Source organism: Rhineura floridana, chromosome 10, assembly GCF_030035675.1.
Source record: "Rhineura floridana isolate rRhiFlo1 chromosome 10, rRhiFlo1.hap2, whole genome shotgun sequence".
Lineage (NCBI taxonomy): Eukaryota > Metazoa > Chordata > Lepidosauria > Squamata > Rhineuridae > Rhineura > Rhineura floridana.
The window spans coordinates 2,343,229-2,368,352 of NC_084489.1; the positions used below are offsets into that span (position 1 = coordinate 2,343,229).

A 25,124-nucleotide genomic window follows, 5' to 3' on the forward strand; every position below is an offset into this window, starting at 1 on the left:
CTAATGGTGGGAATGAGCTGAGTCTATTTGAAACAACCTCTCTGAAGGAGGAGGCTCCATGGTGGGTACATCTTCTGTTGCATGGCTTATGAACATAGGAGGGAGGGAGAAATGGAAACAATAGCGCTGTAGTGTAACACTGGGGGTGCAGCAGTGACTGTGTATATCCAGGAGTGATAATAACAAGGGTGGGGTTTCCTGAGTGCTGCATGCACTCTCTCTGAGTGTAGTTTCCCCCCTCTGCCATAGGAGAAGGAGGAAAGCACCTACAGGGCATCCAGAAGCTTACCAAGTACACCCCCTGCAGTGGAGAGATGGGTCTATGAAGCAAAACACAAAGGAGTTGACTGATAGTTGTGGGGCAGTTGTTTGAATAATAATAATAATAATTTAATTTTTAGGCCGCCTATCTGGCCGAAGCCACTCTAAGTGGACTCAGCATTCACTTACCACTCTGTGGATCCTGGCCGCCCCACTGCATTGCTTTCAGGATGGTGGTGGTGTTGCATTCTAACCTGATAGTGGAATGACAATGAGGGCTAGTGGTTGCAGGAGCACCCCTCAGCCTGGTGACCCCTTACCTCTTCCTCTTGTGCCTCCCACCTTAGTGCTAGGTGGTCATGACAACTTTTCTGCTACTGGTATTTGGGGGTTGTAGGCGCCTTAGGCCTGGGCCCATGGTGGTGGACATGCAAGGTTGTTTGGAGAGCTGAGGCAGCCTCTGCAGGTGGGATAGGTTGCTGCTGGCAGCTCTCCTTGCAAGGGATAGGTGTGGCGATGGGCTTCACCCTGGGGTCCCCCTCCATTCCCAGACTGACCTTATGTTTGTGCTCCATGGTTGTTTCTCCTTGTGTGTGTTTGTGATCAGGAGGAGGGCTCAGGGCACTTGGTGGAAGGCACTTTGGGCTGGGGAAACATACCACAAATCCTGGGCACTTTGATCACAAAGTCTGCCGTTCAGAAATGAGGAAATAATGCCTTCATGCCAACTCTTCTCACCACAAGTTTCTCTCCACAACAGGATCTCAGCAGCAGCAGCCAGACCCAGAATAATTATCAATAGCAACAAAGTCCCCACTCACAGTGCTTGTGAAGCAGCGTGGGAATCAAGATGTGAACTGAGGCTAGAGCATACCCAGTATATGTTCAGGTAGTGCTGTTTGATTGGTTGGAGAGTTAAGCCTATTCCACAGTGCACTTTCAGAACATTTTGGGTGTTGCTGGCAGGTGAACTTGGGTCTGAATTCAGAGGATTGGGTCCTCTCCATTGACTTCTACTGTGATTTTGGACTTAAACTACTCTTTCTGCCAGTGTAAGTTCTGCTGGGTTGCTAGGTCAAGTAACTGAGCTGAATGGAGTTTGGAATAGGCATAAGCCGAGATGGGGGACTTACACTGGTGAAGCCCCAGTTGAGCTGGGGCAGCTCAAGATCCAGCAATGCATAATTCGCTCATCCTGGCACATTGTGCTGTTATTTTCTCCCATTCTTTTTAAAATCCATTTAATCCATGGGCCACAACTTCTGATAGTGAATTCTGTTGAAGTTAATTATGCACTAAGAGCCAGTGTGGTGTAGTGGCTAAGGTGCTGGACTACAACCTGGGAGATCAGGGTTCGATTCCCCACACAGCCATGAAGCTCACCTTGGGCTAGTCACTGCCTCTCAGCCACAGAGGAAGGCAATGGTAAACCCCCTCTGAATACTGCTTACCACGAAAACCCTGTTCATAGGGTCACCATAAGTCGGAATCGACTTGAAGGCAGTCTATTTCCATGTTAACTATGCACTGTTTGTGAAGAAGTGCTTTTTTGTCTGTCCTGAAACTGAAACAGCTTCATTAGATGACCTTGGGTTCTATATTATGAGATAATTTTTATATTGTTTCAAACCATCTTGAAAATTATAAGAAATATAAATAAATTATTAAGAAAGAAGAAAAAGTTTTTTATCCACTATCTGTAGGTTTGGAAGTTCTTCAGAGCTTCAGGGTATCAGTCCATTCCCCACAGCCACTGGAGTAGTTATATGACAATGAACACTTATCCCGATTTGCTTGCTGCTGTTTAGACATCTTCCCATTAATCATTAATTCATCCCACACTTTTCAATACATTTCCCTGTCATTTTACAAACTACAAAAAGTCCATTTTTATGAAAAGGTGGATTTGTTGTACTAAGGCAACAGGGAGCTTTAATCCACTTTACTTGTGCATACTAAAGTTCTGGTATACACTTGAATCTTCTCTGCAAAATACTTTTAGTCGGGAGTCACTCGAAGACTCCCATCTACCCAACTTGTTTTTGAACTGACAGGTGAAATGGCATGTGCTGCAATGCTCCATCAGAAAATGGACTTGAGAGAGATTGAGGACTTGTTCACATAGTACAGCACTGAGAAGGATAGCCTAGGTGGGTGATGAGAGAAGCAGCAGCAAGAAAATGAAATTATACTGCCATATAGGGTAGGATCATCAACCACTGAAGTGAAGCAAATTGATCAGAAATCCCACTTTTTTGAGAGGCAGAAGCAGCCATATGGGAGAATAAAGAGAAAACATATCATCACATTCTACCAAATTGTACCTGTTTCTTGAATACTAAAATAGTTGTATTGAAAATCATACATACCTCTCTAAAAGTTGTTGGGTGTCAGAATCTGAGCTGTCACTGTTACAGCCATTGTTTGCTTCATTAGAGTCTTCTGTTGAATAGATACTCCCTGAGCTCTTTGGGACTCCGTACATATTTTTATGTGCTTATTCCTTGATTCTAAAATAATATGAGTAAGGAAAGACACATGAGGGAACTAAAAATGAACTGCAGTTTTCATTGACTTATAGTAGCTATCAATGTACAGTATTAAACGTGCGGTGTAAATTAAAAACATGTCAAGCCATGCAATTATTTAAATGTTATCTTTGAAATATAAACTGCTGAGGTGTAACGTTTATTTTAAAAAATGGAAAAGAAAGACATCATAACAAGAAAGGGAATTCCTTTGTCCTAATATTTGGATGTCTCAAGATCTTTTTACTGATACCACATTAGCTAACTCAGCAAACATGTACTGTCCTTTTAGCTAGCAGATATAGTGTTAAATATGGACCATAACTGTTACGCGCTAACTCTGACAACAGTGGAATCATCTATTTATCCAGTTTTTACAACTTTAAACTGTTTTTATATGTTTTATTGTTGATGTTATTATTGTAAATAACTTTGGACTGTTCCATGGAAAGTGCTCCATATATGAAATTTAATGAATAAATAAACAATGGGGAAGCATTTACTGAACAGTTCAGTAAATGAACACTACAAAACTATTTATTATTTTTTTCATATTCTCCTCTTCCCCAAGAAGTAGGAAGTTCCAGAGGACAGCCTTTTTTATGGTGAGCTTTCTGGTAATGGGAAAGAACTAGAAACTTGAGGGATTTTGTAATTTACATATAATGTTAATTTACAAATATACAAGTTGAATATACGAGAGTAACTAGGTACACAGAGAACACTAGTGTGTAAAAGTAGTATCAATTTCCTTAGAAGAAGCTGGATGCCCCTTGTTAGTCCCACGCTCAGAAAGCACCTTCAGCTAACATATTACTAAAATTCTTTGAGAAAAGCTCATTTGTCATATATCTAATGCCTGCAACAATATGCTTTGCAATGTTTTAAGAGAGCAGGATCATTTAAAAAAATAGACTAATTCATCAAAATTTCATTTATCATTTATTAATTAAAATATTTCTAACAAGCTCTCTTACTCAGGACTGGGTACACATCTAATTTAAAATAAAAATTAAATCATATAAAATCCTGTAAAACAATAAATAATCAGCGGTAATCTTAAAACACCAGGTAGCTCACAACACTGAACTACAAAATCAATAATATTGAATAGGAAGATCTTAACCTGATACTGAAATGAGGTCATTGGTGTTGCCAGGTGAGCCTCAAGAGGAGAGGGCATTCATAGTTGGATGCCACTATAGAGAGGGCTCTCTCCCACATCTCCACATCAAGTATGGCTCCCAGCGGACACAGATACAAGACAGTATAGGGAGATATGCTCTGTCAAGTACCTAGGTCCCAAGTCTGTTAGGGACTTGTAAGTCATCACTAACACCTTTAAATTGGACTGGAAATGTACTGACAGCTACTGCAGTTCTTTTAGAACCAGTGTTATACAGTATATGGCTCCTATGTATTATCCCACTTAGCAGCTTAGCTGCTGCATTCTGTACTAACTGAGGCTTCTGGGTCTTCTTCAAGAGCAGACCCATGTAGAGCACATTACAGCAGCCCAGTTGGAACACTACCAGAGTGTGGGCAACTGTGGCAAGCCTATGCCTGTTCAAGTATGGCCGTAGCTGGTGGACCAACTAAAACTGTCCAAAACCAAACCATTACAGCCACTTGAACTGCCAGCAACAAGGTAGAATTTAAGCACACTCTCAATCACACATCTTCAGGGAATGTGCAACTCTGCCTAGAGCAGATTGTTGGGATTCTCTTGTCAGAATTCACTGTTTATTGGCCCTCATCCAGCACATTAGTGTCTAGCCTTTGCACAACTGCACCTGGTTCAGATAACAGATAAACAAGAGTTGTATTCCCTGATGATCTCATCCAGCAACTTCATATATGTTAAACAGCATGGAGGACAAGATGGAACCCTGTGCACAATGCTATCTCCAATGCTATCTTCTGGAACTGATCCTGCAGGTAGGAGTGGAACCACAATATCAATGTGCCTCCAACTCCCACCGCACAGAGTTGGCCCAGTATGATACTATGGTCAATGGTATGAAAAGCCACTGAAGATATCTAGAATTAACAGGGATGCACTCACCCCCTCTCTCTTCTGTAGAACATCAGGGCTGTTTCAGTACCAAACCCCATCCTGAAAGCAGAATGAAAATGGGTCCAGATGAACAGTTTCTGCCAAGAACATCTAAAGTTACATGTCACCACTCTTTTGAGCACTTTGCCTCCAAAAGGGGTATTAGCAAATGGGCAGTAGTTGCCATACACCTCCAGGGCCAATAGGTCAAAGACCACATCCAAACACTTCTTCTGCAAGTGTAGAATGCCTCTCAATTTCTTCGCCATTATTTACCCTCTGTTACCTAGCTCAAGAGTTAAAGAGAGTTTAGGAAGTGGGGGCTGGTTCTTCAGATGAATATTTGCAAGCAAAATAAAAATGAATAAATTATTACTTGTGTAACTTGCTAAAATGAGTAAAACACAGTATAGATAGACAAGCCTTAGCCTCACTTGATTCTTGTCCTCTTGGAATGGATCCATTAGTTGAGCTGGGGTTTGATGATGAAATTTTATCCTGAACCAACAAGGCATATACTTGAGGTTTTTCATCTCTATTTTCTTTGAAAATGCACATGGAATGTTGAAGTTTTTGAACTTCAAACATTCTTACAACTAAAATTATCAAGTCTAAGAGTGGTGGATGTGATTATTTACATAAGCAAAATTAAGCAACCCCCTTTTCCCCAATGTGATATATACGTGGGGAAAACACGTTACCATTACAACAACCTGTGATATTAGACTAAGAGACTCTGATCCATCTAGAATCATCTGACGAACTTCATGGCTGCTATGAGATCTGTACCCAGATTTCCTTAGTTCAAGTCCTACAGAAATACTCTTTTAAATGACAAAAAAGCGGCATCCGAGGTCGACCATTACTGCTAGAAAAGGACTACTTCTGATTTGGGGCAAAACGGTATGGAAAAAGACGGTTGGCCATTTTATATCGAGAGGCGGGGAGCGCACCTCATCCGCTTGAGAAGCGCCAAGCCCCGCCTCCTCCGGAAACAGTTACTTCTTGGAGTAGAGACCGCCCCCTGATTTGCTGGAGGGGACCAATGAGGTCCCTCCTTCTCCTTAATCGCCTCTCCCTTTAGTTTTCTTTCGACGTCGCCCGTTGAGAACAGAGGGACAGTGTGTGTGTATATATGTGTAAGTTCCTTGTTGCTATGGTGATGGGGATTGTTTGTAGTTGCCGCCGCGCCGAGGCCCTCCTTCTCGGTGCGGCTCTTTTCAATTCGAACTTTGCGGCGGCGGGAAGCCGATAAAGGGTGTCTCCTACCCGGTCCCAGCCGCGGCGAGGGACCCTGACAGCCAGTGGTGGCGGTGGGTGGTTTATTTTGGTGGGTGTTTGTGATGTTTTCCTGGTAGACCTTCTGGTTATTGAGAACGGTGCCCGAGTAGTACAAGAAGACTGTCCCTTCGCTTTCAGAGAGTGATATTTTCACATCCTGCGTTGTCACATACTTAAGTCCGGCTCTTTGTGAAGTTCAGGGCTTCACCATACGTGTGTGTGTGTACGATACCGTTTTCTCTTCACAATGGCCCTTGTAGTTTTAACTTCAGAGAGCGAAAGTCTGATTGACCCAAAGGAATTTGCATTGCTGAAGCGGTGGCTCACTTCTATCACTTTTGAGTGATGGGAAAATGCTCACCTGCTAAATATTTGCCTTGTACAGATGTTAAAAGTATAAGCTGGTAGTTCTTGTTTCCTGTCTTCCCATATGTCCTGGTTGTGTTCTTGTAGGAAGCTGGAGGGTTCAAATAAAATGCAGGGAGGGTGAGCAGAAGGTAGGTTGTGATTCATAAGGACAAGTTTCTGATGGACCCGTGGAACATGCTGGTTGCTGGAATTCTTTCTACAGAATATTAGATCCAGCAAGGCATGCTTCATACTTGGATTACTTAATGGATGAATTAAGCATTTAATTGGTGAGACATCTGAAGTTTGGGGCAAAGTTTTATACAAAATTATACTGCTTTAAATGGTGTGTGTGTGAGGAGACTCAGCAGCCCCTACACTGGTGAATTTATGTCTCTTAAATTTTTCCTATAGTTAAGGTATCTATTTCCAAGTCTGCTTTAGTAATTATATACTGTTTGACAAAATACTTCCTTTGCATTTTCCCCCTTTGTACAGGCATGAGGAATACAAACAAAGAATCCCGTGGACCCCCAAACCGATATGCACCATGTGGCGAGTACCGTATTTACATCTATATAAATGTGACTTTTCTCATGTGAAAAGTATCAAAACTGCATTACTTCGCTACTTCTACATTTGAAGAAGATTAGCAGTGCAATTATAAGACATAAGTATACTGTATGGATTAGCAGCCTCAGTGCCTAATTTTTCCCCCAGTTTGTCAGCCCAGAGACAAGGGGAATATGTAGAAAGTTGTGGTCATGACAACAGGACTTGCTGCTTGTGGGAAAGGCCATTCTCTCTCCTCCCCCCCCCCAAACTGGCCTGCCTATAAAGCTAGTTGCTGTACAAATATAAAGTGAAAATACATGTGTGAGTGGTAATGTGTTGGGCTTCCTATGCTGTACTGTATATATGGATTGTACCTATTCCTTGAATTCCCCAACCCAGTTCAGAACCAGAAACTAATACCATTTCAAAACTGGAAACAAATAGAAGAGCGGGGAAGTATGCACTAAAGCCCAGAACGTGGGTTCCAACCCATTAATCATGTCAGGAATCCTCTGTGACTTTGGGTAAAAATTATATTATGGCTTCAGTTCTTAGGTAAAATGGGACAAATTTATTCTAGCCACCCAACTTCAAGGGAAAGGGTTACCTCTTAGGTAGTTGCTTGAGTAGGTAGTGCCTTAGGCATTTGGTCATACTAAATGGGTGTTGTTAGCTTGTGCATCCAAGTGTAGTTTGATGACTTCTTTCTTGTGCAAGCAAACTTTATGTTCCTTTTCTCAAACCTAAATTGAGGAAAGCCTGCTTACGTAAGAGCTACTTCTCATTATAATTATTTTCTCAAAGCTATAACTTGTGACGCATTACACATACATCCCCATTCTGTACTGTATAATGGGATGTTTAGCCTCTACATTCTCTCTCGCACACATACACACACATCCTCGCATACATACCTGTCTTCCTGCCTGGGAAGGAAAAAATTGGCTGCATGCAACCTAGTTCCTGCATTTCAAACGGGAAACTGTGTTTTGAGGGTTGCCTATCCTGGCACTCCCATCTAAAGATGATGGACTCTAAAATGATAGTAAGAAAATGCAATGATAAGCATCTAAGGGGTAAACTGTGCATCACATGCAAATATTTGTAATGAAGCTCTGACAACTTTAAAATGAAAAGCAGCCATAAGAGATGGCAGTGGAACTTAACCTTTTTTCCATCACCCATTTTCTGCGTAGAGTTGCTGCTTGCCCCCAGCTCTTGCCTGCATGGGACTCCAGATGTGTGATAACTAGGGCAACTTCACATTTGGAACACTATGGGTGGGAAGAACATCCGGAGGAAGTTTTGGCTTACTCTGCATGCACACATATCTACTTGTCCAGTATTTAAAACTGCAGCCGCTGAGGCTGCTTTTCATTTACAACATACAAGATATGTATGTATGTATGCACTCACTATCTGTACTTTCTGGAAATAATTGACTTTTTGTTTCAACTCTCATTTCCAGCTCAATGAAAAGGTCTGTGCCTTAGATATTCATTCTCTGTTGTTTTTAAACTATTTTTAGTTATTTTTATGATGTTTGTAAATTACCTTTTGCACATGTAAAAGGCAATTCATAAATAATATAACATGAACTCTGTTGGTAAGGCATTTAATTTTGAGGAGTGAAAAAATGAGAAGGAATGAAACAAGTGTCCACCATTCAGCAAAAAAAAAAAAAAAGAATTGTACAGTGCCATGCATGAAGACTTTGCAAGGCTGGAAAGTTGTGATTAGACTGCTAATCTTGACAAGTGCGCACCCAGCAAAATAGAAATTTGCATGATTTTCTCACAATAATATATATAAGCGTTTGTGCCATTTTTGCCTTTCCATATTATGACCTTTTAAGCAAAACATCATCTGTATAGTGCCTTTAGTGCAGTAAGACTCATGAGTGAGAAATGCAACAGTCTGACTCAGATCAATAAGGAACATTTCCATTTGCTTAATGGCCTTTTGCAACATGCATGCTGAGTATAAAATATAGCTCATCTTAAGCATTCGGAGTGCTGACTCCTAGCACATGGATGGCTGCTGTCTCTGCCCCCCAACCTTACACATATTCCATCACAAATTTTCAATCTGCCTATGCACATACACTTTGTATGCACATATGCTCCTCTCCCTGCCATCAGGAGCCCTGTAACCCTTACCAGTTTCAGAGACAAGTGTTTATGCACATACAAGCATATGCATATAGGCATACTGCATATGTCTGATAGAATGCATAAGGGATGTATATAGAATCTGTTGGCATGATTCTGTCACCCACCATGTGCACGTTCACTAAAAGAGCAAACCTACTTTGGTTTGGCACGTGCGAGGGGTCGCTTCCCAACAGCCCAGGCGGGGGGCTTGCAGGTGGAGCGGAAACTGCCTCGTTGGGGGGGCTGGCCAATGGAGTCTGCGGGCTAAGTGCGCTCCCCCTTCCTTCAACGCTCCCAGGGACCTCATCTGACTCTGCCTGAGCTAACTTCTTTTGCTCCTGGGGCGTAACAGTCCTTGAGTTGATTCTGATCTATAGAGATAACTTAGTGGGTCAAGTGGCAGTTAGAAGAACTCTGGTGGAAAGTGACCATGTTATACCTGAGTTCTTGATTTTAAAGAAAGCAAAAACTGAGAATAGCTATATTCATACCCTGGACTTCAGGAAAGCTGATTTTAATAAATTTAGGACAATGATAAGTTCCCATGGCAAGCAAGCCTCATGAGAAAAGGAGTCCAAGATGGGTGAGAGTTTCTCAGAAAACCTACCAATGCTTATCAATGGTTCCTTCTCAAAGTGAGGGGAGGTAACGAGTGGGGTACTGCAGGGCTCGGTCCTGGGCCCGGTGGTCTTCAACATTTTTATTAATGTCTTGGATGAGGAGGTACAGGGAATGCTTATCAAATTTGCAAATGATACAAAATTGGGAGGGATAGCTAATATCCTGGGAGAGAAAAACAATCCAAAGTAATCTTAATAGGCTGGAGTGCTGGGCTGAAAACAACAGAATGAAATTTAACGAGGATAAGTGCAAAGTTCTACACCTAGAAAAAGGAAGCAAATGCACAGTTATAAGATGGGGGATACTTGGCTCAACAATATTACATGTGAGAAGGATCTTGGAATTGTTGTTGATCACAAGCTGAATATGAGCCAACAGTGTGATGTGGCTCCAAAAAAGGCAAATGCTATTTTAGGCTGCATTAACAGAAATATAGTTTCCAAATTGCATGAAGTACTAGTTCCACTCTTTGGCAATGGTTAGGACTCATCTTGAGTACTGTGCCCAGTTCTGAACATCCTATTAAGAAGGATGCAGATAAACTGGAACAGATTCAGAGGAGGGCAACAAGGATGATCAGGGGACCAGAAACAAAACCCTATGAGGTGAGACTGAAAGAACTGGGCATAATTAGCTTTGAGGAGATATGATAGGACTCTTCAAGTCTTTAAAAGGTTGTCAAATGGAGGAGGGTCAGGATCTCTTCTCGATCACCCCAGAATGCAGGGCATGGAATAATAGGCTCAAATTACGGGAAGCCAGAAAAAAAATGAATCTGTTACCCAGGAAGGTGGTGAGCACTGGGAACTGCACACCAGTCGACACTGGAGGCATTCAAGAGGCAGCTGGACAGCTACCTGTCAGATATGCCTAAAGTTGGTATCCTACTGGGAGGAAGAGCGGGATATCAATCTAGTAATAAATAAGCTGGATTCCTATATTGAGCCAAGGGGTTGGACGTGATGGCCTTATAGGGTCCTTCCAATTCAAGTATTCGAATATTCTACTACTATCCTTCTACTTACTATGTGTGTCTTTTTTTGTTCTCAGTGTCATCTTTTAAGATTTTGATTCATTGCATTGGCTTCTTCTGCTGTCTTCAACTTTTTTCCTTGTTTGGTGTTGTGTCTTTAGAGTTTCCTTTTTTAGAAACTCCCACCTATCTTGGACTCATTTTCTCATTACGGTTGGACTTGATTGGCCTTATAGGCCCTTTCCATTTCTGCTGTTTTATGATTCAAAATATCTCATGAATGAACTACGGGGTAGCCAGCATGTAGTCCAACAGCATCTGGAGAGCACCAGCTCCCAACATCCCTTGTCATTGGCCATACTGGCTGGAGCTAATGGGATTTTGAATCAAACAACATCTGGAGGGCATCACATTGGTTACACCTGCACTAGAATATCCTTCCCCACTTTTTGATATTACAACATGTTTAATATTGATTGATGCTTTTTTTTAGGGGGAGAGAAATATTTCAGGTGTTTTTAAAAAGAAAACAAAAACTTCTATCCCCCCTTTTTTATATATATAAAAAAACAACTCATAAGAAATGGCAAACCATAGAAATGCAAAGTAATAGCAACAGCACCTTTGATAATAGCCGACCTCCATTTGGGACATTCATGGGCCAAGACTTCCCAGTTCTCGATGTTCATGTTACATTTTTTTAGATTTGCTTTAAGAACATCTTTAAACCTCTTTGCTGTCCACCGATACTCTGTTTTCCATCCTTAAGTTGGGAGTAAAGTAGCTGCTTTGGAAGATGGTGTCATGGCCCCTTCAGAGGACTCGGAGGAAGAGGCAGAGTTGGCAGACCCAGGAGAAGGAACTAGTGGAACCCCTGAGGACACAACTCTGGCTCTTCCCCAGCTGGAGAATATCCAGGACCTGGCTGAAGCCCCTCAATTGGACTCTGGGTATGAACAGGAGGCTCCCCTCCCCCCTGCAGAAAGGAGACACCAGCGAGTAGCACAGCAACGAAGGAAGAGGTCGGGTCGTTTAACTACAAGCAGCTCTGAGCAGCTGGGACACTAATCATGGGCACCTGGCTTAGGGAGTCTGTTATAAAAGGCAGTTCATGGCTGCAGCAGACTGCTGACTACAACGTCAGTTGTGACCCCTCACATGTAATGCCATTGCTAGCCTCTAGACCTTCGGACTGGACCCCTGGCTTTCTGAACTCTGCTTGCCTACCGGGACAATGCTCTTGGACACTGCTACTGGTTAGTTTGTCAAGCCTTTCTTCTGCCAGCCGGCCTCCATTATCTGCCTGGCCTTGACTGATTTATTGCCCAGCTAACTGCCGGCTGCTTTGTTACTGCCCAACCCCCAGCCCTGAAGCTGACAGTTGGTGATCAGGCTTTCGAACAACTTGGCCAGTCCAGCAAAGTTGATGTTGAAGGATCATTGTTTCAACACTGGTAGTCTTTGCTTCTTCCAAAACGCTAACGCTAGTCCGTCTGTCTTCCAAAATAATTTGCAGAATTTTCTGGAGGCAGCATTGGTGGAATCTTTCAAGAAGTTGGGAGTGGCGTTTATAAATGGTCCATGTTTCACAGGCGTACAATAAGGTTGGTAGTACAATGGCTTTGTAAATAAGCATTTTGGTCTCCCTGCAAATATCCCAATCCTTGAACACTCTATGCTTCATTTGGGAGAATGCGGCACTCGCAGAGCTCAGACGATGTTGAATTTCAGCATTGATGTCAGCTTTTACAGAGAAATGGTTGCCAAGATAGGGGAAGTGATCAACATTCTCCAACGTCACACCATTAAGCTGGATTGATGGTGCTACGGAGGGGCTAGTTCACACCTGTTGATGAAGCACTTTGGTTTTTTTAATGTTAAGCGAGAGGCCAAGCTTTCCATATGCTTCTGCAAAGGCATTTAGGATAGTTTGAAGATCTTTCTCTGAATGTGCAGAGACTACATTATCATCGGCATATTGAAGTTCTACAACAGAGGTTGACATTACCTTACTTTTTGCTTTGAGCCTACTGAGATTAAAAAGCTTTCCATCTATCCGATATATGATTTTCACACTGGTCGGAAGTTTCCCTTCAATGAGATGTAGAATATTAATATTAATTAATATTAATATTGATATAGCAACACTCCAAGAAACTCGAAGAGCAGGAGAAGGACAACTGAAAGAAGAAAAAGGAGGTTATATCTTCTTCTGGAAAGGACTGCCTGAACAAGAACAACAAATACATGGAGTAGGCTTTGCTATTAAAAATAATCTTGTGAAGCTCTTGTCAGAAGTTCCTATTGGCATTAATGAATGACTCTCAACTCTATTATTATTATTATTATTATTATTATTAATAATAATAATAATAATAATAATAATAAATAATAATAATACCTGCCCTTCACCCAGAGGTCCCAGGGCAGGTTACAACAATTTCAAAACACATAATTAAAACAGTTAAAAACAACCTAAACAACATAACAGAAAATATAGTGGGTTGTAAAAAAAATACATCTCAGGTGTCAAAGGTCAGAGTAAAGCGGTGCATCTTCAACATTCATCAAAAGTTGTACAATGAAGTTCCCAGATGCACCTCGGTGGGGAGCTTAGGGCTGCCACAGAGAATGCCCTCTCCTGGGCCATCACACACACTCCTGAACTTCCTAGGGTAGCGAAACTACTGAAAGGGTCTCCTCTGGTGCTTTCAACACCTGAGAGAGGATCTGTAGAGAAGGATGCAGTCTTTCAGATATTTGGGACCTAAGTATTTTAGGGCTTTAAACACTAGCATAAGCACCTTGAACTGGGCCTGGAAATGAACTGGCAACCAATACAGTAATAGGCAGTAAACTAACGCTATACAGTATAAATATGATAGTCTCCATGCAATATATTTCATAAGCCTTGTTCTCGTTGATGTGGTAGACTTGCGTCTGGGCAGTATTACATAAGATTGCAGGTGGAGATCACATGACTGAATGCTCCTCTATGCAAACAAAAGTTCTCTGCCTTCTCCCTGACAGGCTAGTTTTCTATGTTTAGGCAGTTTTTGGTATGGAAGACGAAAGTGTTAAAGCCCAAGACACAGGTTTATCACCTTCCTAAGAACAAGGCCATCATTACTGTAATAGTTTGAAAAATTATTAAGCTGTGAGTGATTCCTTTCATTGTGCACATCTAAATGGAACACGCTTTCATCCTGTGCTGTTGTTTATTTTAAGTTGCAGTTCTGTACATATTTACCTGGGAGCAAATCCCATTAAATTCAGTGGGACTTCTCAGTAGACATGTATATTATGTTAGTTGTTTTATAATATTTGTATTTGTATGCATTTATTTTTTACTCCTTTGCAAGCTGCTCTGGGATTTCATCATTCACACTGAGACTACCTTGACTGGGCTTGCTCAAGACTTCATGGCTGCCATGCCAACCATAGGACTTGCTCAAGACATCACTGGCCTGATACATGTGGCTGGTCATACTGTCCATTTGGTCTTTTTGGGGGGGGGGTTCAGTTTAGGAGTTACAATTCCATTGTCACGGATGGACCGTTTCCTGGTGAGGTTTGATTTGTCAGTTCTCTCTGCAGGGGTGGTGGGTGGTCTGCCCCTAGAGACTTACGGAATCTGATGGACTTCTGAATGCTCTGGGGCATTTTCCAATTGGTATGGCTGGCATGCCATTTGAGGCACTTGTTTCCTTATGGAATGGGGAGATGGAGACAGCTATCCATGCAATTGCTCCTTAGTGCCCTCTCTGACACTGTGGAGCTTGAACAGCACTCTGGTTCTCCAGTAAGCTTCATGCCATGGAGCAGGCTGGATGATAGCTAGAGCACAAGTGTCATAAATATAACATCAAAAGAAGACTCTTGGGTAAGAGTATGCAATTGTGCCTACCACATGGCAGTAATGGGGAAGAGAATTACTTCACCACCATTGCATCCTTAAGTAGTCATTCAGCAGAGGTTTCCCCTGTGGTCAACAGGCTTTTTGGAACTGGCCTGATAGGGGTGTTATGGGAATCCTCAGAAGCCTGCTGTGATAAATTCGCAAGACACTTTAAAATCAATATCACTTGCATTCACTCTGAATTAGATGCCACTGTTACTATAGGCCAGGAGGAAGTATCCACAGCATTGTCAGGCCAGATTTTGTGGGATCAGTTTCAATTTTTGTGGCCTGAGGATGTGGGCAGTACATCTGAAGTGGCTTGGCCTACCAAATGCTGTCTTGATTTTTGTTTATCTTTGTGTATTCGGTTTAGCCAGAAGGGATTGACTGGTTGGGCCCAGGAGGTGGTAAAAGCTTCTGTGCAGGCGAAGGTGGTGCCAGCCACCTTGTAACAGGCAGTGGTGCAGTCCATCCTCAAGAACCCCCCTCCCCTCAACCCAGAAGTGTGTGATAACTCACCTGGTCATAAATATCCTCTTTGGGGGCAAGGTATGTAGGAAGGTGATGGTTGGTAAGCAGCAGGCCTACTTGGAGGAAACATTATCTAGACCTATTTCAGTCTGGTTTCAAGCCCAGTTTTGGCACTGCAGTGGCACTGATTGCTCTGATTGATGACCTGTACAAGGAGAGGTAGCCAGGCTTTTCATTAGGTGGGTTCTTGATGCATTTATTTTTGTAGCAATGAGGACGAGAAGTTACAATGATTTTTTAAAATGTTTTAGTGGAATTGTTTTACTGTGTCTCTTTTTCTTTATTTTTGTTACAAAAATGGATACTGCTTAATGTAACAGAAATGCCTACATGGGTTATTTAATCAATAAAAATACAACATCGAATATATTTTTTAAAAAATGAGATAAAAACAAACACAACTGTATATATCAAAGAAAACTGAGCCATGTTCAAAGCTAAACATTTTAAGAATCTGAGTCCAGGAAAGCTTTTTAAGAGGTGTTTAAAGGTCATTACTGGCTCCACTACTTACCCTAAGGAGGGAATTGTAGAGGGTTGGTACTATTTTTTTTAATTGGAGTTGTTGTATTGTTAGTTTGCTTTTATAGTTGATGTACCCTGTATTTGGATCACTTATTTGAAGAAGGGCAGTTTGAAAATGAAATAAAAATGTCAGAAATGGATCAACCTACAAACAGTTTATAAAGCCTATGAGATCTTTCACATCCCAAGTAGCATATATTATATTGCATAATTTGAATTTAATGCCTGATAGCACAATAGTAATTTTGTGACATTCGTTGTTACTGTCTTTTTACTTGTCAATATAGATTGGTACTATCATGTGCCACTAAAGCGATCAGAGGAGTCTGTTAATTCGGAAGCTCAACAACAGCCAACATCCCAGATCCCAGGTCTCTGTGATTTTGGAGATCCTCACAATGAGATTACCTTTGGGGGGCGAAGGAAGTGGCTTAAAGACACCGACTCAGAATATGTAAAGCTGGCGAAACAAGGAGGTCGACCTGGTATTTAAATTCATATGAACTGTATAGCTGTTTCAGGAGACTTGTGTAGATAAAAATAGTTTGGAGACTACTATACGAATTTTGGGGAGAGAATAAAACACACAAAATGGGGATTCCTCAACTCCGTGATGTTTTTGTGTAAATGCAGGTGCTTTTGTTTTGAGAGCATCCTGGTAATTTTAAGGGACTTCTATATAATCTTTTGTTGCAATCTTGGTTGAACCCATACTTAACCAAAAAATGACACAGGATGCAATTGCACATTTACTTATGAGTAAGTCCAACTGAAATAAAGGGACTTACTTCAATGTAAACCTGCATTGAATTGAGCTGTAAATGCATCACCTTTTCCTGAAAGCAGCTGTTGGAGGAAACTTGTATAATTTTTTCCAAACAAGTTACTTAGCAGATTTGGGGAACAATTTTATTCAGAAATCAGCAGGGGGGCGGGGTTATTCAATGCCTAAATGCAGGTGCTTTTGTGTGCTTATTTCTGTGCTTTGAATTGTCATTTTAGTAAGTAGGAATCTTCTGACAAATAATTTGTTTCTCTTGAATTCAAATGAAAGAAAATGAAATATTTTCCCTTCCTCCTTTCCCACCTCTGCCTGGATCTATTTTCAGTGGCATTTTCTTTGTAGCGTAGGAAACTAATAAAGGTAGGCTGGCTGGCAGATGTGTGTGTGTTTGAGCCATGGTGGTTCCTTATGTGCTTGCATGAACTTTTTTTGTGTGTGAGTGAGAAAGATGAATGAGAGAGGGGGGAAAGTGTCCCAGCCCATGTAAAAAAAGGATGCTTCAAACATCTGTTGGGAAGGTGCCTACATTAGAGCAGTGGTGAGAAATCTTTTCAGGGTCGAGGGCCACATTCTCCCAGGGAAATTGGTTAGAGGCCACATGCCAGTGGCAGGGTCAAAGACAAGAGATCTGCTCATAGGTCTCTGTCCTCTCATATAGTTTGGCCTTTAGTATCATTTGGAGGTTAGAATAAAGTATTTAATATTGCTCTCTTGTTTTAATAATGTCCAGAAAACCAGTTATCCACATGTTTAAAAATGCACAGTACTTAAATATATTTGTTTCCTTGATTTAAGATTTGTTGAGACATTTTACACCTACTCCACGAAAAGTGTCTCTGGGGTCTTATGGTGCACCTGAGTGGTATTCGCATCATAGTAAGCCAGCAGCAGCTGATGAATCTAAGTAAGAATTCTGTTTTTATGGGCACTGCTAATGTTTTTTGGGTGATTGGGGAGGAATGGAGTTAAAGAGTGTTGAAATGAAGAGAATGTTGCATCATTTGCCTGGAACAACTTTGATAACACAATACGTAATGTGTAATGGTAAAAACTCTTGTCTGCAGACCTCGTGTTTCAGCTATGCCAGACTATATGATTCATGAAGAGTTTAAGGCTGATCAGCCTGCCAGCTATGAGCCTAAGAGAGGGCCTTTTGATTTTGATATGAAAAGTGTTTGGCAAAGAGATGCTGAGGACAAAGAGAACAAAGACAAAAGAGAGGTAGGATTTAGATATTAACTTACTACTGTACTGATTAGAAAATAGACACATTTTAAAAAAATTCTTGCTAATACATGGAATTTTTTAAATTCTGAATTTTAAAAAGTAAAGTTTCCATCCAAGTTTTCCATTATCTAGGAAGAGTCTTAATGCTTTAACTCAGTGTGGCTTTTCCTGCTACATACTGATAGCACAATCCAGTGTATATTTAGAAGTCCTGCTGTATTAAATGGGGCTTACTGCCTTGCAATGTGTCTGTGACTCGCAGCCAAAGATTTCTGTGTGAGAAACAGAAGCCATTGCATTTATTATCAAGCAGAGCCATCCAAACCCTGTGTTGGAAGCAGCAGATCCACCACCACATTTGTAGCCCTGCCAGTTGCACCAGCTAGGCTGGAAGGTGTGGCAACTTCTGTAGCTCATTTTTTGCTGGGCCAGATTCAGGCCGATGCTGCCAATGGGCCCAAGTATCAGTCCTCAGAGGGAATCCACAGGATCCAAAGCTGATGATGATCTGCCCCAAAATGCAGTTTTGGGGCTTTCTGCTGGGTACTGCCAGCAGTTTTCCCACCCACCAGCAAATCTACTGGCAATAGTTTTCCATCCACCAGGAAGAAATTGGAGCCTCAATTGTGAGAGGACCTCCACTACAAGCTGTGTTGCTTTTTGCTGGTAGGATGGCATATAGACTTTCCTTCACTACATCAAAATGGGGAGAGGATGGTTTTAGATTGCTCTGTAGTTCTACCTATTAAAAGTGCATCCAACAGCTAAGGATTAATGTTTTTGGAAGGCTTTGTAATGCAATCCTATGCATGTGCTATTCAGAGGCAGTCCCATTGTGTTCAATCGGGTAAGTGAGTCTAGGATCGCAACCTTGGGCCTGTACAAACTGCATTTTTACAGGTATTTTTAAAATGAATGTAAGGGAATGATTATTGCTTAGCACCTGTGAAGTCACTTCCAGATTACCTGTTTTTTAGCATTCATCCTGATTTGTTTGCAAGAATTATGTCAGCTACTTATTGAACATTTATTGTGATGTGTTGCAGAGAAGTTTGATGACATTACATGAAGACAATGTCATCCCACACTTTCCTGTGCATTTTCCCATCACTTTCCTTATAGCAAAATGTTTAGGAGGGGGGGAGCAGGCTTTATTATGCAAGAGCCACAAACTGGCTTTAATTGCCCAATCTGAATTTGCCAATATGTACCTGAATCCCAGCCAAAAATGACTGATAGCCATTTCAAGTTATGAATCCAGATTACTTTGAATAGTTTCAACCCATTCTGTTTTCTGTGTCCAATGGAGCTGCCAATGGTGGTAACTTCCTGTGATGCAAGCAGACTGGGAGCGACCTCATATGATAGTATGTACAGTAGATGATTAAAGTACTGTTTAGCAGATTATTTTGAGATTGGATATTTTGTTCCTAGACATTTTCCAGGCTCTTGGGATTAGGTTTGCAAACTCTTACTGACCTGGCTTCTGTGTCTTCAGCAGTGGCCTGACATGTCTAAATAAGGAATAGATTCATTTACCTAATTTGAGCATGTCAGGGAAGCATATTTCAAGCAGCCATGAAATCAGAAGCTATATAGACCAAGGTGCAATCTGCTGTATAAGGCTAAACAGAAAGATGTACATTCTAAAATATGCTGGCAATTTGCCTGTGCAAAATCCACTGCATCCAAGTAAGAATATAAGAAGAGCCTGCTGGATCAGGCCAGTGGCCCATCTAGTCCAGCATCCTGTTCTCACAATGGCCAACCAGGTGCCTGGGGGAAAGCCCGCAAGCAGGGCCTGAGTGCAAGAATCTCCCCTCCTGAGGCTTCCGGCAACTGGTTTTCAGAAGCATGCTGCCTCTGACTAGGGTGGCAGAGCACAGCCATCATGGCTAGTAGCCATTGATAGCCCTGTCCTCCATAAATTTGTCTAATCTTCTTTTAAAGCCATCCAAGCTGGTGGCCATTACTGCGTCTTGTGGGAGCAAATTCCATAGTTTAACTATGTGCTGAGTAAAGAAGTACTTCCTTTTGCCTGTCCTGAATCTTCCAACATTCAGCTTCTTTGAATGTCCACGAGTTCTAGTATTATGAGAGAAGAAGAAAAACTTTTCTCTATCCACTTTCTCAATGCCATGCATAATTTTATACACTTCTATCATGTCTCCTCTGACCCACTTTTTCTTTAAACTAAAAAGCCCCAAATGCTGCAACCTTTTCTCGTAAGGGAGTCGCTCCATCCCCTTGATCATTCTGGTTGCCCTCTTCTGAACCTTTTCCAACTCTATAATATCCTTTTTGAGATGAGGCGACCAGAACTGTACACAGTATTCCAAATGCGGCCGCACCATAGATTTATACAATGGCATTATGATATCGGCTGTTTTATTTTCAATACCTTTCCTAATTATCCCTAGCATGGAATTTGCCTTTTTCACAGCTGCCGCACACTGGGTCGACATTTTCATCGTGCTGTCCACTACAACCCCGAGGTCTCTCTCCTGGTCGGTCACCGCCAGTTCAGACCCCATGAGCGTATATGTGAAATTCAGATTTTTTGCTCCAATATGCATAATTTTACACTTGTTTATATTGAATTGCATTTGCCATTTTTCTGCCCATTCACTCAGTTTGCAGAGGTCTTTTTGGAGCTCTTCGCAATCCCTTTTTGTTTTAACAACCCTGAACAATTTAGTATCATCAGCAAACTTGGTGTCATGCCCGGGTTGAGACTCAAGAACAGAATCACTTGATGAAAGCAAATCAGTTTTTATTAGAGTAATTTCCAGACATAGGCTTCTCCGCCTCATGAACTCTTAGCATGAACCAAAGAGAGTTGATAGAACAGAGTTTCAAGCCCTCCCCGTCCCTTATCAAGGGGGCTTTCGGGCCCGGATCCTCTCACTCCGCCTCAAACTGCCCACATCTATGCCCCTTCCCTCCTCTTTTCTTTGGCGCCTTTTTAACTGTCTTCGGGTGCGGGGCGATGGGGGGGCGGCTGCCTCCTCCCCTTCTGATTCGGAAAGGATGGTAGGAAGTGGGGGGGGTTGGCCCAACACATCAGGCGATTTCTCTCTACCCTTCTCTGCAGCCGAATGACCTTGGTCCTCCTCCTCCCTCTGTCTGTAATGGCAGCACATTCCTAGGGGGGGAGTGCGTGAGAAACGAGTCTGTTGTCTGTTCAAGATTTCCCCCCTCTATCTGGGAAGCTTCCCCCTCCTCTTCAGATGCCTCAGCCCAGCCGCCCCCCTCTCCTAGCTCACTCAGAAACATCAGAACCGTACATCCTGACACTTGGCCACTTCACTGCTCACTCCTAATTCTAGGTCATTAATGAACAAGTTGAAAAGTACAGGTCCCAATACCGATCCTTGAGGGACTCCACTTTCTACAGCCCTCCATTGGGAGAACTGTCCATTTATTCCTACTCTCTGCTTTCTGCTTCTCAACCAATTCCTTATCCACAAGAGGACCTCTCCTCTTATTCCATGACTGCTAAGCTTCCTCAGAAGCCTTTGGTGAGGTACCTTGTCAAACGCTTTTTGAAAGTCTAAGTACACTATGTCCACTGGATCACCTCTATCTATATGCTTGTTGACACTCTCAAAGAATTCTAATAGGTTACTGAGACAGGACTTTCCCTTGCAGAAGCCATGCTGGCTCTGCTTCAGCAAGGCTTGTTCTTCTATGTGCTTAGTTAATCTAGCTTTAATAATACTTTCTACCACTTTTCCAGGGACAGAAGTTAAGCTAACTGGCCTGTAATTTCTGGGATCCCCCCTGGATCCCTTTTTGAATATTGGCGTTACATTTGCCACTTTCCAGTCCTCAGGCACGGAGGAGGACCTGAGGGACAAGTTACATATTTTAGTTAGCAGATCAGCAATTTCACATTTGAGTTCTTTGAGAACTCTCGGGTGGATGCTATCCCATTCAGCAACAGATGTGTTGGGCTACACCTGAGAAAATGGGAACGAGAGCAGCAAAAACACACAAAGATAGCCATAATCACCCAGCCCACAGCAACGAATCCGGCTACAGCTCCCAGCATGTATGGCACCACCACTTTCCTTGCCATTCATGGACTCAAATGTGCAACACACATGTCCCACTGCAGCAAAAATGGTGCCAGTAACATCTCAGCCATATGTGCACTAGCCCAGGTTCCCGGTCTCCCACTCACAGCACGCACTCACTAGCCATTCCATGGAAACTGTGACAATAGTCAGTTGAACGTTAAAACAAGCCCTTTATTATCATGATAGAAATGAGTATATAGCTAAAATAGGCATAGAAGGAAAGCACAATGGGAAAGACTCCCCTACCCCTCACACACCCTACCAGGGATCCCATGGAGGGCTTTCACAGATAGGACAAAGGGTGGGGAGGCATAACTGCCCATGACAAGACACCAACAACCAATGGCACAGTGGAAGTAGCTGCTGGTATGGTGGGATGGAGCTGCCCTCTTGGACAGGGCTGTAGTGGCTATGGGGCAGGGTGGCAGTGAGGTTGGGACTGCACAGGAGTGCAGATTAGGAGGGTGGCTCCACAGCTGTGCCCCATCACATCAGCCACTAGATCATCCAGATCATAAGAGAGCCTCTCAGGCATAGCAGTGGTGTGACTCCCCCCATATGAAGGGGGATCCTTAGCAGAGGCATGGGTACAGCAGCTGAGCTCCATGTCTCCCTTCAGTAGTATGCATGGCAGTGACAGTTAAATGACCCCTGTGCTGGCCCCACAACTAGCTGACTTGCAAGCCACTTGTACCAGCTCATGAAGGGGGGCTAGCTCAGAAACTTCATCTGTGAGGGTAGCCAGATCATGGTGAACACTCCCCACAAGGAATATGATTTTGCTGTGGTAATTCATGCCGCTTGTGGTCTATCAGACAGTTACTGTGTCCTAGTCTGTAGCAGATTGCATTTCATTAAATTAGGTTTCTTCGCCCTGATCTTCTATAGTTACAAAAAATTATCTAATTGTCTCCTGTAACAATGGTGTCATGGTCTCTTGTGTTTATAGTGCTGTTGATGTTGTCTCCATATGTTTCCTGATTGTTTTTATTGACAAGTTAATGAGTCAGGTAATTGGCTATCAAGTAGTCATCTGCCCTCAGGGTTATTTCTGTCTTAGACATGAATGATAAAATTACAGGACAGGGTATCTACCAGCCCTGCAAGTAAATGAGACTTGAATAGCATATTGTTTTATTATTTTGCTATGATACAATGATAATAAAATGAACGCAATAATAAATGAATGATGAAAGGACAGGACAGTTTTTTTTCTACACAATTAAAGCTGGTATTTATTTATTTAAAAGTAATCAACCAAAAAGTGATGCTAGATGTGTTTGTTTTACTTTTTTGCTTCCGTCCCTTCCACACCTGACTTCAGTGTGCTCAGACTTTTTGCTTCAGGCAGTAGACTTCTAAACAGCTTTGATTGTCAAGCAAATGTATGAGGCATTTCATTGGCTGGATTGGCAAAACATAGAAATCAACTGTTAGTAGAATAAAGCTATTGTTATAAATGGCCCCAGTTTGTTAAAGATAAAGTTCACCAGGATTTAAAGATATCGCAAAGTTCACCAGAAGTGTCAGCAAAAGTCACTACAATTTTGTGTGTGTGTGTGTGTGTGAAAAAGAAATTTAAAACAACAGCACATTCATAAAATCAATTCAGATCCAATAAAGGTACAATCTAGGTTAAAGATCACCATTCAGAAGGCTTGTTGAAAAAGGAACACTTTTAGCTGGCACCAAAAAAGACTATAGAGAAGGCACCTGTCTGATCATAGAATCATGGAATAGTAGAGTTGGCCATCAAGTCCAACCCCCTGCCCAATGCAGGAAATGTATATAATGGGATACATACCATGTTAAGGGAAATGTTGAGTGGTAAACGAGCCTAGTGAATGCACAATGGCTGGTTATTATGCACATTAATTGCTCAACTTTTATATTCCCTTAACATATACACCATCTCTCCCGTTTGTGTTGCCAGGCAGTTATTTGCCCTGTGTTAAGCTTGTTTCTTACAGTTGTGGGTTTGTTTTTGTGGCAGGATCTGGCAGTTCTGGCTGGACTACAATTCCCATCCTTCCTGGCATTGAGGCATTGTATCATAGGTTGATGTGAGTTGTGATCCAATAGAGACTTACAGAGCTCCTCTGAGAGTGCTGCTGGGGGGCCCTTGTGGGCTTTAATTATACTTTTTTGAAGCATGGATTGGTGCCTCAATGGAGGACAGTAGTGGTGGTTGTGTTTCTGTTTCCTTGTCTTTGTAACAAAGACTAGCCTGGCCACAGCAACAACTCTGAGTCTGTCACAGAGATAGCACCTGTGGAAACGGCAGCCTGTAACGCATTGATAGGCGACACTGATGTACCTTGTGAGCGTGCCAGGATACAAAGTGACTGGAGTGAGGACTTTGGGTGATGTTTTTCAAGTGTTTGCATGGCAACTATGTGTGGATCTTACTCTCTGCCGTGAGGGAGAAGTGGGGGGTATAACACCATGTTTATCGCCAGCTTGCCCTGTGGATCTCCTTGGGGCGTAGCATGGGGCCATGTGACTGTGTGAGTACAAGTCCTGCTGCTCAGGACTGTAGCTATGATTCTGCAAAACACACTTTTGAGGGCTGCTACTGGGGCTGGCAATGGGCTAACACCTGTATAGTAAAGAGGCTCTGGCCTATATGGGGATGCTATTGAACTGGGCTCCATGTTGGGACTTCTGCAAAGCAATGCATACTCGTGTTGGTTTTGCAGGGTTGCTGAGTGTTTGCATCTGCACCCTGAGCTAAGTAGCAGAGATGGAGCCTAACAGTACATAGATGGGGCAGCACGCCCTCAGTCCTCTGTTCAAGCTGGGTGACGGCTTGGGTTGCTCAGCAGCTCTGTCCCGCCCGCCCACCCGCCCCAATTGCTGTATTGCAGTTGTATTTGCTGCTGGGTTTTCTCTGAAGAGCTGCTGCAGTCTCTGTTTCGGAATTAAGCCTGAGAACAGTGTTACCAGAGCTTTGTTAGCCCTGGAAACCGTACAGAATAAATTTTTCCAAAAACTTTACTCTCTTCCATCAGGAACTCCAGCAGCTTTCTTGTGAACTGAATCTGGTTGGCCATCAATAGAGACAAGAGCGGAGTGGGTGCAGCTGGAGTATTTTAAACGAATAGCCACTCTGTTAAATGAATGCCATCCAGCATTGTGCTATATGGAAATGAATAACAATCAAAATTGGAAGTTAACTTCCCACAGGCTGTTATACAGTTACTACCGCCCTGAGCTGAACTCTCTCTTGGGTATGGATAAGAGGCATTTAAGGGACTGGCTTTTCTGGATAGATGCTAGAAGAGACTTACAGTTAATT

At 42.4% G+C, this 25,124-nt stretch overlaps 2 protein-coding genes across 18 annotated transcripts in view; one reads left to right on the forward strand and one right to left on the reverse strand.

The window, feature by feature from the left end:
* SUN3 (Sad1 and UNC84 domain containing 3) overlaps positions 1–5,884 on the reverse strand; it is a 72,457-nt gene extending 66,573 nt beyond the window's left edge. For 4 of the 12 annotated variants that reach the window (XM_061585799.1, XM_061585795.1, XM_061585796.1 and 1 more), the window contains exons 1-5: positions 5,547–5,792; positions 4,855–4,905; positions 2,631–2,771; positions 819–906; positions 451–515 (exon numbers count right to left, since the gene is read on the reverse strand). In XM_061585799.1, coding sequence (XP_061441783.1) covers positions 451–515; positions 819–906; positions 2,631–2,746 — 269 coding nt within the window. In that variant the 5' untranslated portion in view covers positions 2,747–2,771; positions 4,855–4,905; positions 5,547–5,792. The other 8 variants (XM_061585791.1, XM_061585789.1, XM_061585788.1 and 5 more) reach the window with 8 other exon arrangements.
* C10H7orf57 (chromosome 10 C7orf57 homolog) overlaps positions 5,827–25,124 on the forward strand; it is a 35,751-nt gene continuing 16,453 nt past the window's right edge. Inside the window, exons 1-5 of one of the 6 annotated variants that reach the window (XM_061585803.1) lie at positions 5,827–5,984; positions 6,973–7,029; positions 16,021–16,209; positions 17,313–17,421; positions 17,582–17,738. In XM_061585803.1, coding sequence (XP_061441787.1) covers positions 5,981–5,984; positions 6,973–7,029; positions 16,021–16,209; positions 17,313–17,421; positions 17,582–17,738 — 516 coding nt within the window. In that variant the 5' untranslated portion in view covers positions 5,827–5,980. Of the gene's footprint in view, positions 5,985–6,015; positions 6,176–6,972; positions 7,030–16,020; positions 16,219–17,312; positions 17,422–17,581; positions 17,739–25,124 lie in introns of those variants that run through there. The other 5 variants (XM_061585800.1, XM_061585804.1, XM_061585805.1 and 2 more) reach the window with 5 other exon arrangements.